Source organism: Pleuronectes platessa, chromosome 7 (assembly GCF_947347685.1).
Source record: "Pleuronectes platessa chromosome 7, fPlePla1.1, whole genome shotgun sequence".
Classification (NCBI taxonomy): Eukaryota; Metazoa; Chordata; class Actinopteri; order Pleuronectiformes; family Pleuronectidae; genus Pleuronectes; species Pleuronectes platessa.
Window position 1 is genome coordinate 3,610,524 of NC_070632.1, and position 15,221 is coordinate 3,625,744.

A 15,221-nucleotide genomic window follows, 5' to 3' on the forward strand; every position below is an offset into this window, starting at 1 on the left:
GCGTTCAGTTTGAAAACATCCAGCTCACGACTTTGCACCCGGACAGAGGAACGATCATGTCAGCCAGGAAAAGAGAGAAATGTTTATTCTGACTGAAGAAGAGGAAACCGTCTGTTTTCTGTTTCCTCTCTTCCCGTTGTGTTCATTTTCCTCGGCTTGTTAAGTTGTTGTCTTTTACAGTTTCTTTTACCCTCAACATTTTGGAATAAAATTAAAAAAGACTTGTTTAATTTATTGTGTCTTTATTTTCAGTCCAACGTCTGAAGTCTGCTTCTTTTCTCCTTCAGCAGATTCAGTGACTTCAAAATGTGTTTATATACATTTTATTTGAATCTTCTTGCTGCAACTTCACATTTATTTAGTTTTCAGTTTATTTAACACAAACATGTAGCTCATATAAATATAAACAAGTATACAACAAGTTACAAACAGTGCATCACATGTAAAACATACTAAATATAGAAATCAATGTTTAGGGAAATTAAGGACATTTCTAATCCACTAAACTACATCTATAATCACTTTCAGATTAATGTATTTACATAAAGATGGTTTATTAAATAAAACACCTTTATGATGTTGGGGTGTATTGCTTCTGACCTTTTGGCTACTGCCCCTTCTTACTGGACACCTGATTGGCTCCTCTGTGTAAATCATGGCCCTCTTACAACCCCTGGTATAGAACATGTCTGTCATTGGTCTAACTGGGAAGCCATAGGTCCATAAGATTATTAATCTCTGCTCCAGTTGATCTGAGTCTCTGGAAACCAGCAGACTGCACATGTAACAGTGTTTAAACCTGATGCATGGGTTTTGAAAATCTGAAAACGATTTATTCTGGATCTGATTCTCTAATTACTAATATCTGATGTGGTTGTAATAGATCTCGTCTTTAAACAGTTTTCTTACTAACTCATCTGGATGTTTCAGCAGATGTTTAAACCTGAACAGTGTGTGAAGTAAGTTTATTCGAATATTCTTTAAATCTCTTTTCCTACAGATCTTTTTCACTATTGAAGTCCAGCACCACACTAACACAAGGCTGCTGCTTGTTGTACTTTACGCATTGTTGTGCCAGAAACATCTGGATACTTCCTCCACCTCTGCTCCTGAACATCCTCCCTGCCTCACTCACCGTGCGCCCTGAGCGGACCTGACTTCAGTGCAGCTCATGTGGGACTCCTCTGAGCTGCTGTGGAAAAACCTTCCTCCTCCTCCTCCTCCTCCTCGGCAGGGACGCGCCCTCCCCTCCACGCGCAGCGGAGCTCACCGTGGATGCTCTAACGCAGGAGAACAGAGCTGCAGCAGCAGGGAGACACTCGGACTGAGGAGGAGCGGGACCGTGGACTTTTCTCCTCTTTACCGCAGACGAACACAAACTTGGGGATTCCGCTGCGGAGCTGAAAGTCGGAGAGGAAGGACGGACACACGGACACACGGGTCAACATGGCTTCTCTCATGAACTCTGCGTGTCTCCTCTTCTTGCCTGTTGCTCTGCTGCTCAGTAAGTGATTTCAAATTACTTCAGTATCTGAGGGATTCTGGTTGAAAGTTGAATGTCCGGAGAGAATCACTGTTTCTGGAGACTCGTGCGTAACCAGGTGGCACAGGCGCAAATACTGATGCGTAAAAAAACCACTTGATTCTGATGTATTCGGGGAATCAGCCGCTCGGCGACTCTCGGTCCCTGCACGTTCGAGTCTGCTCACGCTTCTCTTGTGCACGTCAAGTTGCGGGGGTCCCGCGTCTCCCCCCGCATCCCCCCGCAGCCTCCAGCGGAGCATGTGGCTCCGTGATGCTGCGCTGCGGCCACACGGAGCCCGTGCGTCCCGCTGGGAGGCGCTGGATGCTGCAGCGTGTCTGTGCGTGAGAGGGTTTCTGTTCCCAGAGGTGGAACCTGGCCCCGCGTGTGTCCGGACCGCATCTGTCCAGCTGCTGGGGAACATCTGGAGGGGAGGGGGGGGACATGAGGGGCTTTCATTCCCCTAACATGCGTTAAAGGATTAAAGCAACACCAGTGGATTCATTCCTGTCTAATCTGAATCTGGTGCAGGTTCCTCTCGTGGTTTCCTTCCAGCCTCTTGCAGGTTGACTCCGTGTGAAGGGATGAACCAGTTCTATGTATAGAAAGGAGGCGGATCAGTTAAAGAGGTGCAGCAGTGATTCAGTTTAACATTCACATAAAGTTCTGTGGCTCTTCAGAGACAGAGGAAGATTAAAGCTGGAGAGGTGGAACAATTCTGATGGGTTGAACCCCCCCCCCCCCCCCCCCCCATTTCCCATGGTGCAACTCAACATCACATTTAATTCAACACCTGCCCTGCTATCCAGAGAGTATCCAGAATGTGAAAGACGCCCTCTTGCACATCTGGAGCGAGACTCCGAGGTCCTGTCAGTACATGCTCAACCAATCAGGAGTCAGTCTCAGCTGTCAATCATCTTTATGGCATCAAATAAATAATTAAAGCCAAATTTATCAGAACAATGAACAACTGAACAAACACCAGTGTGTTGAGAACTTCACACAATTTATTTGACGTCTTCTTTTACTTCTTAGTTTGGTCCATCTCCCATTCACTAACATGGAGGAGGCAGGGTTCATGGCCTATACTGCAGTCAGCCACCAGGGGGCTATCTTCTTCTTGTGTAGTACATGATGACCCTGATGACATCACTGTCAGTATCTTCTAATCTACGTGATGAGTGAACTGAACAGGATGAGTCACATGGGAGCTGAGGAACCTTTAAATGAACAGTGAGACTCGATCCCACTGGGGGCGGATCCAAATCACCATCATCACCACACATCTTCATCATCATCGCGGGGGTGGATGGGAGGGGGGGAGGGGGGTCCCTTGAGAGTGTGACACCGAGGGGGGGGGAGTAAAGAGAAGACAGGAAAGTGAGTCCCTGCGATGGAGATAAATGATGAATGAATCGCATCTGTCCGCCTCATCTGCTCGGCAGCGTCTCTGGAGACACCGATCAGTCCCACGACTGAAGCTGAGCGGGGAGCAGTCCTCTGCTGCTGGGTCCCTGATCTGTCTGTCCATCGATCTGTCTCTCTGTCTGTCTGTCTGTCCATCACCTCACTGCGTCCCTCTGTGCTCGGGGCCCTGACTCGCAGCAGGGACAGAATGGGCTCATGATGGGATGATATACTCTCGTGTGAAAGTCTTTGTTCTTCTCAAACTGTGGGAGCGTTCACGTTGAGGTGCGGACGCTGCGTTCGCTGGCATCAAACCTGTGGCAGATCATCGACAGGTCCGGTGACACGTCAGGAAACAACCTGAAAGTCCAAAGAGACAACTCAGGGGCGAAGTTTTAAATATGTAAAGTGATTAAAATGAGTGAATCATCGTTACACCAGAGACCAAGGTCCAACAGGCAACTCAATTCAGATGCACCGAGTTTCACACACTCATAAATACCTGTCTCCTTAATATGCTGGATTTCTTTTAATTATGATCCTTGAGTTATTATTAAAGTTAATGTGAGTTTATGTCTTCTTCAGTTCAACGAATGTTAATTTTATGAATCATGATCCATTTCAAGGTTTTTATGGCATCGAATGACTAATTAAAACCAAACTCACTGGAACGATGGAGACTTGAATATACATCAAATACCAGAAAGGGTCAGAAAGTGATTTAAAATAACTTGGTCTTTGATTTAATCTGCAGCCGGCCACCAGGGGGCGATCAAGACGCCTCGGCTTCACTATTTAGGAGCTGTCATATTGTCCATCTTCGTAAAGTGATGACTCATCAGGAGCAACCGGTTAAAGATGGACGACATGACGGCTCTGCAAAGTGCAGTGTCTTGAGCGCCCCCTGGTGGTTGGCTGCACCTCCTCCATGTTAAAGATGGGACGTGGACCAAACTAACAGATCTAAGTACAGAGAGGGTTTCCGTTGTTTAAGCTGGTTCTTATCACTTCTGACGTTTGTTCAAGTGATTCTGAAAAGTTTGGTTTTAATCGGTGTTTGGTGAAACCTGCTCAGACTCCTCATCACGTCTCAAGATGGCCGCCTTCGTATCGGGATAGTTTGGCTTCACTTCTGGATGCTGGGAGGAAGTTAAGATGTGGCGTCCATCTTTCTTTCTATGATATGTCCCAAAATAACAATTAAGTCCTTTAATAAGCTTCACAATTAGCACAAAGTCATCAGATTTAGGGAGAATACAGTTTCTCTCTGTCCCCTGGTCTCCAGCTGTGCATCAGTTCTGTCTCCGTCCTCCTCATGTCCCAGGAAGTTGTGAGGGGTGGGGGGGGGGGAGTTGTCCCCTGGGTGCAGGTCTCCACTCTGCGTCATCACTGCCCTTATAATCCCATTAGAAGCCGTTCATAGGCGAGGGGGGGGGGGGGGGGTTATATTTGGGTTTTAATTGTTCTCCTCAGGACGCCTCCTCTCCTCCTGTCCTCCCTCTCCCCCTCTCCTCCTCTCCTCCTCTCCTCCCTCTCCCTCTCCTCCTCTCCTCCCTCTCCTCCCTCTCTTCCCTCTCCTCCCTCTCCTCCCTCTCCTCCTCTCCTCCCTCTCCTCCTCTCCTCCTGTCCTCCCTCTCCCCCTCTCCTCCTCTCCTCCTCTCCTCCCTCTCCCTTCTCCTCCTCTCCTCCCTCTCCTCCCTCTCCTCTCTCTCCTTCTATCCACCCTCTCTTCCCTCTCCTCCCTCTCCTCCCTCACCTCCCTCTCCTCCCTCTCCCCTCTCCTCTCTCTCCTCCTCTCCTCCCTCTCCTCCTCTCCTCCCTCTCCTCCCTCTCCTCCCTCTCCTCCTCTCCTCCCTCTCCTCTCTCTCCTTCTCTCCTCCCTCACCTCCCTCTCCTCCTCTCCCCCTCTCCTCTCTTCTCCTCCTCTCCTCCCTCTCCTCCTCTCCTCCCTCTCCTCCCTCTCCTCCCTCTCCTCCTCCTCCTCCCTCCCTCTCCTCTCTCATCCTTCTCCTCTCCCTCTCCTCCTCTCCTCCCTCTCCTCCCTCTCTCTCCTCCCTCTCCTCTCTCTCCTCCCTCTCCTCCTCTCCTCCCTCTCCTCCTCTCCTCCTCTCCTCCTCTCTGTGGACCCACTGCAGTGTTTCGAGGTGTTTCTGTGTTTCTTCTCCAAACTGCTGCAGCACAGACACATGAAGAAGAAGATTCCTCATTAAAATAGGTTTTAAAGTCTCGTGGAAAAATTGCCTGAGCTCCCCCCCCCTCCTCCCCTCCTCTTTCCTCCCATCTTTTCCTCTCAAAGATCACAGCACACACACACTCACACACTTTCTGTCCTTCCCTTCTCCTCCTTCCTCCGTCCCCCTCTTCTTTCCTTCCTCACTTCCAGCGAAACTCAAACTCCCTCGTTTCTCTGCAGTCATTTCTTTCCCTCCCTCCCTCCCTCCCTCCCTCCCTTCCCTCGCTCTACCACTCCTCTTTATCTAAAACTTGCTCTGTCTCTCATCCCTCCGCTCCTGCATCTTTCATCATCTCCCCCTCCCACTCGTTTCCTCCTCACTCGGCGACCGTCCCTCCTTCTCCTCAGGGATCCACAGATATCGATAAATCCGATGGCGAGGATCCTGCGTCGTGTAGATGTTTCAGATCAAAGCTTCGTTTCTAGGATTTCTTCTTGAAAGAAGATCTTAATAAATCTCTCAGGGGCCTCGACGTTTCTCTCAGGGGCCGAGACGTTTGATTGACACATGATCTGACGAGATCACAGTGATTAGATTCCATCAAGGGTGGAGACCAATCAGAGGAGCTGTTTATCTGCTTGAAGCACTTTACTCCTCCTCTCCTCCAAGTGGCAGAAAGTGACCTGAGACACTTGAAGGTCGTTGCTTTGTGTGTTTGAAAATGGAAAATGTGGTAAATTCCACAGTGAGCGCTTTTTGTCCAGCGCCATCTTGGTTCATGGACAGGTCTGTCGTGTGTGTGTGTGTGTGTGTGTGTGTGTCTGTGTTTGTGTGTGTGTGTGAGAGAGAGATAGAAGTAAAACCTTAGCGAATCAATGCGCAGGTTTATAATGAAATAAGATTTTGGCGAAAATACAGAAAATCGATATCTGGTGGTCGATGTTGATATTGTGGCGAAGTGCCACAAATAAATCAATGGATGTGAAAAACTGAGAAGTGTAAAAATCCTGCAGCTTCAGCTTCAGTCTGTCCAACCTGCTGCTTCTTCACTGACCTCAATAAAATGAGGTCACTTGATTCCATTTAGGGGTCAAACACACTTGACCTTTGCGTGCCCCCCCCTCTGGGCCTGAGCCCAGGGTCGTCTGTGCCCTCTGATTTTAGTCGTCGGCCATTTTCCATTCAGGTTTCAAACAATCAGCAAAGTTCTGTTTCCACGTTTCATGTCTCCTACTTGTTTCCTCCTTCTCCCTCCTCTTCCTCCTCCTCGTCCTCCTCCTCTTCCTCCTTTCTGATGCATTCAGGTACATTCTGCCTGGTCTACCCCCCCCCCCCTCCCTCCCTCCCTCGCTCCCCCCTCGCACTTTGATCTCAGCTCTACTTTCAAGTTGTTAACCAACATACAGACACTTGTGGTGAGGAACGTGACACATGCACACACACACACACACACACACACACACACACACACACACACACACACACAGACCAGACAGAAGGATAAGTGACCATGTGCACATTCACACACTCTTAAATCTTTCACGAGCACTTAAATGGTCCATGGCCACACTTGACACCAACAAACACACACACACACACGCACACTGACACAAGCAGGATTTGCACACACACATGCAACTGCAATTTCTCCTTGATCTGCTCCACGTCGACTGGTTTGTGTGTGTGTGTGTGTGTTAATTAAAGCAAAGGGTGACAGTTTGTGTGTGTGTACATCCTGCAATAACTGGATTAAAACCTTTAAACAAGCTTTGAGTGTATGTGTGTATGTGTGTGTGTGTGTGTGTGTGTGTGTGTGTGTGTGTGTGTGTGTGTGTGTGTCTGTGTGTGTGTTCCTCTAACAAGTAATACCGAGTAATGAAGGACCAGCAGAGCATGACTTATCCCCAAACTACACCCTGCATGAATATTCATTATAATATAATATAATATATAATATACACACACGCACACACGCACACACATGCTCACACACGCACACACACCCTGTATATATACTGTATAAAAGAGAGACTGTCCTCTACTGTAATCACTCTAATTGAATTCATCTCCTGTTCTCACTGTATGTGTGTGTGTGTGTGTGTGTGTGTGTGTGTGTGTGTGTTGGCATGCAGCCACTTAAAAGTGAAGTTTTAATTCATGTAAATGTATTTGTTATTTTTATTTATTCATACACATTTATTTCTGTGTGTGTTTGTTTATTCGTTCTCCTGAACCCTCTCTCTACACACACACACACACACACACACACACACACACACCACACACACACACACACACACACACAGAGCTGTATAGGAAGGTTGTTGGCAAGGAGGAGAGCAATGTGTGTCCAAGGTCAGCAGAGCTTTTTTAGTCTGTCCACGCACACACACACAGACAAAGACACACAAACACACACACACAAAATTCTATAGGGAGATAGTGCAGAAAGTGTTTTGCTTTCAGTCTAAACGAAGCAAAGAAGCGAGCGAGGGAGAGAGAGAGAGGAAGATGTTTAACTGCAGCGAAGTTTACAGCAACACAATTAGAGAGAGAGAGGGAGAGGGAGCGGGAGAGAGAGAGAGATATAGAGAGGGAGAGGTAGAGAGAGAGAGAGGGAGAGAGAGAAGAGAGAGAGAGGGAGAGATAGAGAGAAGAGAGAAGAGAGAGAGAGAGAGAGGGAGAGAGAGAGAGAGAGAAGAGCGAGAAGAGAGAGAAGAGAGAGAGAGAGAGAGAGAGAGAGAGAGAGAGAGAGAGAGAGAGAGAGAGAGAGAGACTCCAACTCCAGGAACCTTGAATAAAACAGAGAGAAACTGGAAGAAGAATGATTTCACACAGGAAACCTGCAGAAGGGATGATGAAGTGAATCTGTCTCCCACACAGATTCAAGAGGAGACATCTTATCTCACCACGTTCAGCTGTGTCTCTCTTTTCCATCACTCCCATCATTCCCATTGCAGACAAAAGCCACATGTAAGTGGGGGTTGGTAGCACACGTGCGTCTTCATCAGTCAAATTAAGATCTGTCGTCCCTCTACCTGGGAGGAAAGTGTGATTCAGCCTATCAGGGTAACAAACACTCAGATTACATTAAGTCTCTTGAATGATAACGTTCTCGTCTTCATCGCTGATGTGCAGAGAATTACCCAGAAGCATCCCAGTGAGCTGCCACTGGAAAGAAACGCCCCGAGTGGGACCACTGCAGATCACTGGTGCAGAGGTTTTAATTAAAGCTGCGTCGGTTTATTATTTTGGTCGCGTCGGAGAAAAAGCATCATGCAAACACAACATCGACTCAAAGCTGAAGCCAAATCATCTTGATCGCCCAAACCCAGAGAGACAAGTCCACTGTTCTCCAGCAGAGGACCATGAAGACGAGGAGGGGACGTCTCTGGGCTGTCAACGTTAACCGTGTCCAATCGCCCCTCTCCTCCTCCTCCTCCTCCTCCTCCTCCTCCTCCTCCTCCTCCTCCTCCTCCTTCATGGATTCATTCACTTCTCCTCTCACAACACAACCCTGCGATTCATTTGTGACATATTGATTTGAGAAGTTTCATAGACCTTCATCAAACTTTTTTGTTTTTAATATTTTACAGTTGTGTTGTTTGTGTCCTCTCCACATTCGATTAAAAAAAAGCTTCCTGCCACTAGACCTTCATCTGGGTTAGTTTCTCATCGAACACATGAGAGTAGAGAAATCCACGTGTTACTGAAACACTGCACACGACACAAAACCCACAACCTTCACATGCACACTCTGTCTCTACACACTGAGAGCTGCACTCACTCCAGCATTGTGTTTCAAGTGCAGGGACTTCATCCCATTTAATCCTGGAACCAGTTTCTATCTGAGAGAAAGAAGATCACTGTGGTTCACATGTTGGTGAGTTGAGAGCAAACCTGAAACCAGGACGAGCCAATCAGCGCTCGTTCAATAATGTTTATAAACATTAATGTATAAATCATCTTAAGCAGATGATACAACATGTTAATTAATGACCATGAACACGTTTTTAAAATAGCGGTTGAATTATTGTTGAAGTGCTTTTCTTGTGGCTCTGTGTTTGTGTGTTTGTGTGTTTGTGTGTTTGTGTGCATCGTTCCGCAGTCGAGGGGGAAGGAAGCTGCTTGTTTGAATAAATGTGCTCAACCAGCGAGGATGTGAAGTGACTGGAGCATTAAAAAAAGATGTGCACACTCTGAAGGTTGAGGAAGACGAGTCGACTCCGAAGGTTGAGGAAGACGAGTCGACTCCGAAGGTTGAGGAAGACGAGTCGACTCCGAAGGTTGAGGAAGACGAGTCGACCCCGAAGGTTGAGGAAGACGAGTCGACCCCGAAGGTTGAGGAAGACGAGTCGACCCCGAAGGTTGAGGAAGACGAGTCGACCCCGAAGGTTGAGGAAGACGAGTCGACCCCGAAGGTTGAGGAAGACGAGTCGACCCCGAAGGTTGAGGAAGACGAGTCGACCCCGAAGGTTGAGGAAGACGAGTCGACCCCGAAGGTTGAGGAAGACGAGTCGACCCTGAAGGTTGAGGAAGACGAGTCGACCCTGAAGGTTGAGGAAGACGAGTCGACCGTGAAGGTTGAGGAAGACGAGTCGACTCTGAAGGTTGAGGAAGACGAGTCGTCTCTGAAGGTTGAGGAAGACGAGTCGAACTCTGAAGGTTGAGGAAGACGAGTCGACTCCGAAGGTTGAGGAAGACGAGTCGACCCTGAAGGTTGAGGAAGACGAGTCGACCCTGAAGGTTGAGGAAGACGAGTCGTCTCTGAAGGTTGAGGAAGACGAGTCGACTCTGAAGGTTGAGGAAGACGAGTCGACTCTGAAGGTTGAGGAAGACGAGTCGAACTCTGAAGGTTGAGGAAGACGAGTCGACTCCGAAGGTTGAGGAAGACGAGTCGACTCCGAAGGTTGAGGAAGACGAGTCGACTCCGAAGGTTGAGGAAGACGAGTCGACTCCGAAGGTTGAGGAAGACGAGTCGACTCCGAAGGTTGAGGAAGACGAGTCGACTCCGAAGGTTGAGGAAGACGAGTCGACTCCGAAGGTTGAGGAAGACGAGTCGACTCCGAAGGTTGAGGAAGACGAGTCGACTCCGAAGGTTGAGGAAGACGAGTCGACTCCGAAGGTTGAGGAAGACGAGTCGACTCCGAAGGTTGAGGAAGACGAGTCGACCCTGAAGGTTGATGAAGACGAGTCGACTCTGAAGGTTGAGGAAGACGAGTCGTCTCTGAAGGTTGATGAAGACGAGTTGACTCTGAAGGTTGAGGAAGACGAGTCGACTCTGAAGGTTGAGGAAGACGAGTCGACCCTGAAGGTTGAGGAAGACGAGTCGACTGTGAAGGTTGAGGAAGACGAGTCGAGCTCTGAAGGTTGAGGAAGACGATTCGACCCTGAAGGTTGAGGAAGACGAGTCGACCCTGAAGGTTGAGGAAGACGAGTCGACTGTGAAGGTTGAGGAAGACGAGTCGAACCTGAAGGTTGAGGAAGACGAGTCGACCCTGAAGGTTGAGGAAGACGAGTCGACTCTGAAGGTTGAGGAAGACGAGTCGACTCTGAAGGTTGAGGAAGACGAGTCGACTCTGAAGGTTGAGGAAGACGAGTCGTCTCTGAAGGTTGAGGAAGACGAGTCGACTCTGAAGGTTGAGGAAGACGAGTCGTCTCTGAAGGTTGAGGAAGACGAGTCGTCTCTGAAGGTTGAGGAAGACGAGTCGACTCTGAAGGTTGAGGAAGACGAGTCGACTCTGAAGGTTGAGGAAGACGAGTCGACTCTGAAGGTTGAGGAAGACGAGTCGACCCTGAAGGTTGAGGAAGACGAGTCGACCTGCAGCGACACTCAGACGCTTGTTTTTATGTCAGGATCTTAAAAGCTTGTGACCTTTCCACGACCTAAAGTTTTAAGAGGCTTGTGAGGATTTTCACTCTTTTATCTTTCATGTACAATAAACTCCGGGACTCGTCTGAGTCTCTTCATCTCTTCATCTCCTCAGTTTACGGTTCATCCTCAGTCCAAAGCGTCTGGTGCACAGTTTATTTTTCCATCAGGTGAATCATCGATGCTCTTCATGAACTTTCTTGTTGAGAAATAAGATAAGAGTCATTGTAGCTGTCGATTTTCTTGCAGTATATTTTTGGTGTAATTTGAGACATTAGCTCGATCGAGGACGTTTGAGAGCAGAAGACGTTGATCAGTGGAAATAAAAGAGGATCCTGTGAGTGAGAGGCCAAGAAACTGTTTAACTCTTATAAGCAGGTTTGGATGAAACTGGACATCGGGACGGTCACCAGAGTGATTTCATATAAACGTTCAAACCTCTCCTGCCTCATGACAGACGACAAACAGATGAACAGCACACAGGTTCTGCTGCTAGGGTCGAATGATGGGAACCAACTAACTAACTAACTAACTAACTAACCTACTAACTAACTAACTAACTAACTAACTAACTAACTAACTAACTAACTAACTAACTAACTAACTAACTTCTCTGGTCGGAGAAACTTCGTTCTTACGTGGACGTCTGCATTCATACGGCCCTACCTGGAGTTCAGTGTCTGAAAGCAGGAGCGAATGAACAAACCAATAAACAAGCAAGTAAACAAACAAACAAACAAACAAACAAACAAACAAACAATCGAACAAACAAACAAACGAACAAACGAACAAACGAACAAACGAACAAACAATCCAACAATCCAACAATCCAACAAACGCACAATCCAACAATCGATCAAATAAACAAACAAACAATCGAACAAACGAACAAACGAACAAACGAACAAACGAACAAACAATCGAACAATCGAACAAACAAACAATCCAACAATCGATCAAATAAACAAACAAACAATCTAACAAACAAACAAAAGTACAAAGGAACAAACGGACAAATGAACAATCGAACAATCAACCAATCGAACAAATAAACAAACAAACAATCGAACAAACAAACAAACAAATGAATGGACAAATAAATGATTAGTAACACTCAGGAGCGTGGACGTGTTCATAGAGTTGCTTGTAGAATTTACTAGAATAAACTAAAGCAGCCGACCGTCACACAACAGAAGAATCTCTCCCCTCAGTCGTACACGTGCTCATTCACACGCGTGTTGAAACACACAGGTGTGTAGATGTGTAACGGTAAAGTGGAGCAGTCACGTGATCTCTTATAATCACTGCCTGTTCCACACGTTGATGAAATCATCACATTTATCAACACATCCCCAGAAATCACAACAACAAACACAAACTGTAATTATCCATTGTGAGCTGAGAATTCAAAAGGATCCTCTTACATTCTTCTGCAATAAATTATACACACATGTTCATAACAACACACAACACAACACGGCTCCAGGGACAGAGGCGCGGGGGGGGGGGTAGATTTCCATAATATGTACGCTGAGGTTTTTTTTTTCCTTTGGACTATGGCTTCCTGTTTGTGTGAGTGTGTGTGAGGTCTGAAGGGAATAGAGGTGAAGGTTTGGATTCAACAACAACAACTCGAAATTCAGTGACTCAACGACACAAAATCTGAAAAAACACGATGTTATTAAACTTAATCTTAACAAAACAAGGGATTATTTGTTGGTTTGTGTCTCTAATTGGCAGCGTTGTGTTAAAACCTTTTGTGGAATCCTCCCTCGTTGTGTAAACTGATCGCTGATCACATCAATAGACCCCCCCCCCCCCACGTCAGGAGAGATTGTGAGTGTCGTTACTTGTTGTGTTGTCGTGTTGATCGAGCTTCTGCTGTCACGTGATCTCCACCTTTATGCTTCATGTGTCAATGCTGCTGCTTTCACTCAGAAAACAAGTGTTTAATTTGTTATCTCTGCCAAGGAGCTTATGTTTTTTAGTGGGTATTTGTTTGTGTGTTTGTTTGTGTGTTTGTCAGCAGGATTAAGCAAAAACTAGCAGATGGATTAACACTCGGTGGAAGGAAGTGGAAACAGTCAGGACAGATTCTGGTGCAGATTTATTGTGGTTTCATTCGGGGTCTTAGCAGAAGTTTGCTCGAGTGTCTCACGAGTTCTTCACACTGGGTCTCAGATCAGCTTCAGGATCAGGCTCCAGTTTAAAATCTGATTGATTGGTGCTTTTCATATTTTGTTCCCCATGTGGTAAAATATCTAATTAAAGTTTTAAATTGTGAAGGAATCCAAACGTTTCTTAACAGATTATATTTATCTCAGGTAAGCTTTGTGTGTTTGGTGCTCGTGCTGCTCTCCTCCCTGAAACACCTGAACGTGTCTGGACTGGTTTCGTGTCTCAGCTGAAAGAGGCTGATCAGAGAACAGCTTCAGTTCTGACTCGACCACGAGTCGTTAGCTGGAGAGCAGCTTCCTGTCGGCAACCAGAGAGAAGACAAACGAGTCTCCTGGGGACGCCGGCAGGTGGACGGGTCCGGAGGAGGCAGTTTACAGGACAGAGACGGGGGGTAGCTAGAGGACCAGTTGTTTGTTTGCAATGGGAGGCAACAAGGAAAAAGCAGGAGTGTAGAGTGAGGAGGTAACCAGAGACAAACAAGTGCCCAGAATACACAGAGAGAAAAAGGCTGGGATTCAAACCTGGAACCTTCTTCCTGTGAAGCAACAACGACTTCACATCCACAACGAATCATTTCTAAATAATCAAATCAACGAGTGTCTGAATTCATCAACTTCTGGATCCGAGTTCTTCAGGATTTAAGGAGCGTTTACCTCTCGGTCTCGTTCTTATGGTAGAAATAAGGGAAAAAAACGAAAGTTAAATTGATTTATTGATCATAAAATGTATTAATATTCCGTTGGTCATAAAACATAGTTAAAGAAGGTGAAAGAAAATCCTGGATTAGCTCTTTGTAGCCACATGAAGATTTAATAGGTGTTGATCAGGTCCTGTGGAAGAAGACGTTTTTATTCCTTATATATGATTTAATCGTTTAAAGTTTATTTCTAAATTGAGTTTATTTCTAAATTTAAAGATGATCATTCAACATGTTTTTTTGATATTGTAGTTCATTCTTAGAGTAAAATAAACATTTATAATTTACTATGGGATTTTTTAAATCATGTGATAACCGGATATTTCATAAATGGCCGCCGTGAAAAGGGTTTGAACTTACATCTCTTGTGTTAACTGAGGTTATTTCAGTTCCTGAGCTGTTCTGCTCCATTTACCTTTATTCAACAGCTCTGTTTGATAATTCTGATACACAACAGACACACAAACAGTCCTGAGACGTGAGCTGTCTCCTGCTGACGGTCCCGTTCGCAGCCATATTGCAAATTAACAAGTTGGCTAAAAGTCCATTAGCGAGCCCATTAGCTGGGAGGGCTCTATTTTCCCTCATTAACTTTTTATTGAACAAAACGGTGACACAACGGCGGACGAAGCACCGGAGGGAAGTAAGAGGAGCAGCAGAGAGGAAACAGTGTGATAACAGAGTCGAGGAGCTGGAGTGGTGAACACACAAGCTTCAGGTCACAGGGAAACAAAACAAAGAAGTTAGGGTTAGTGTGTTAAGAGCGTTTAAAACAACACAACTCGACCTGATCATGAGAAGCAAAGGAAGAGGATCAGCTGTGACGTAGATCACAAAGTGCTTCTGAGAGAGTGGAAAGTTCACAAGTGAAGAAAGTTTAATGTTCGACAAGTTCACATCAGAATCTTCTGTTCAGAGCCGATCTGAATGTTCTGCTTATTGGACTTTAACTTTCAAAAAGGTTAATATCTATTTTTGTTTTACCTCATGCACAAAAGTAATTAAATGTGTAATTTACATTGTAAAAAATTATTTATAGAAACACTGAACTTTTTTGACAAAATCAAAATGCATAAAGTAAATATAGTCGATTAAATGATAAAAAGCTATTTCACCAGCTGAATTCTAAATAATAATGTCAAAAATATGATATATCTGATTAGGTTTGATGGAATTTATGCAAATTATTTATAATTTACAGGACAAACCATTAAACTCATGTTCAAATCCCGTCTGGTCGTTCTTCTGCTTTTCCCCAGAGACATTGGGGGGGGGGGGCTGAAGTTGTGTATTTTGCGTGTTGCCCTGCCTCCAGGGATCTTTACTCTCACACTCAAACAGATATAATGTGTGTGTGTGTGTGTGTGTGCG

General features: G+C 46.0%; 1 protein-coding gene across 1 annotated transcript in view; it reads left to right on the forward strand.

Moving 5' to 3' along the window:
* The first annotated feature begins 12,893 nt into the window (after positions 1 to 12,893).
* nrn1la (neuritin 1-like a) overlaps positions 12,894 to 15,221 on the forward strand; it is a 14,762-nt gene continuing 12,434 nt past the window's right edge. Inside the window, exon 1 of the mRNA XM_053426360.1 lies at positions 12,894 to 12,984. Coding sequence (XP_053282335.1) covers positions 12,894 to 12,984 — 91 coding nt within the window. The remainder of the gene's footprint in view (positions 12,985 to 15,221) is intronic.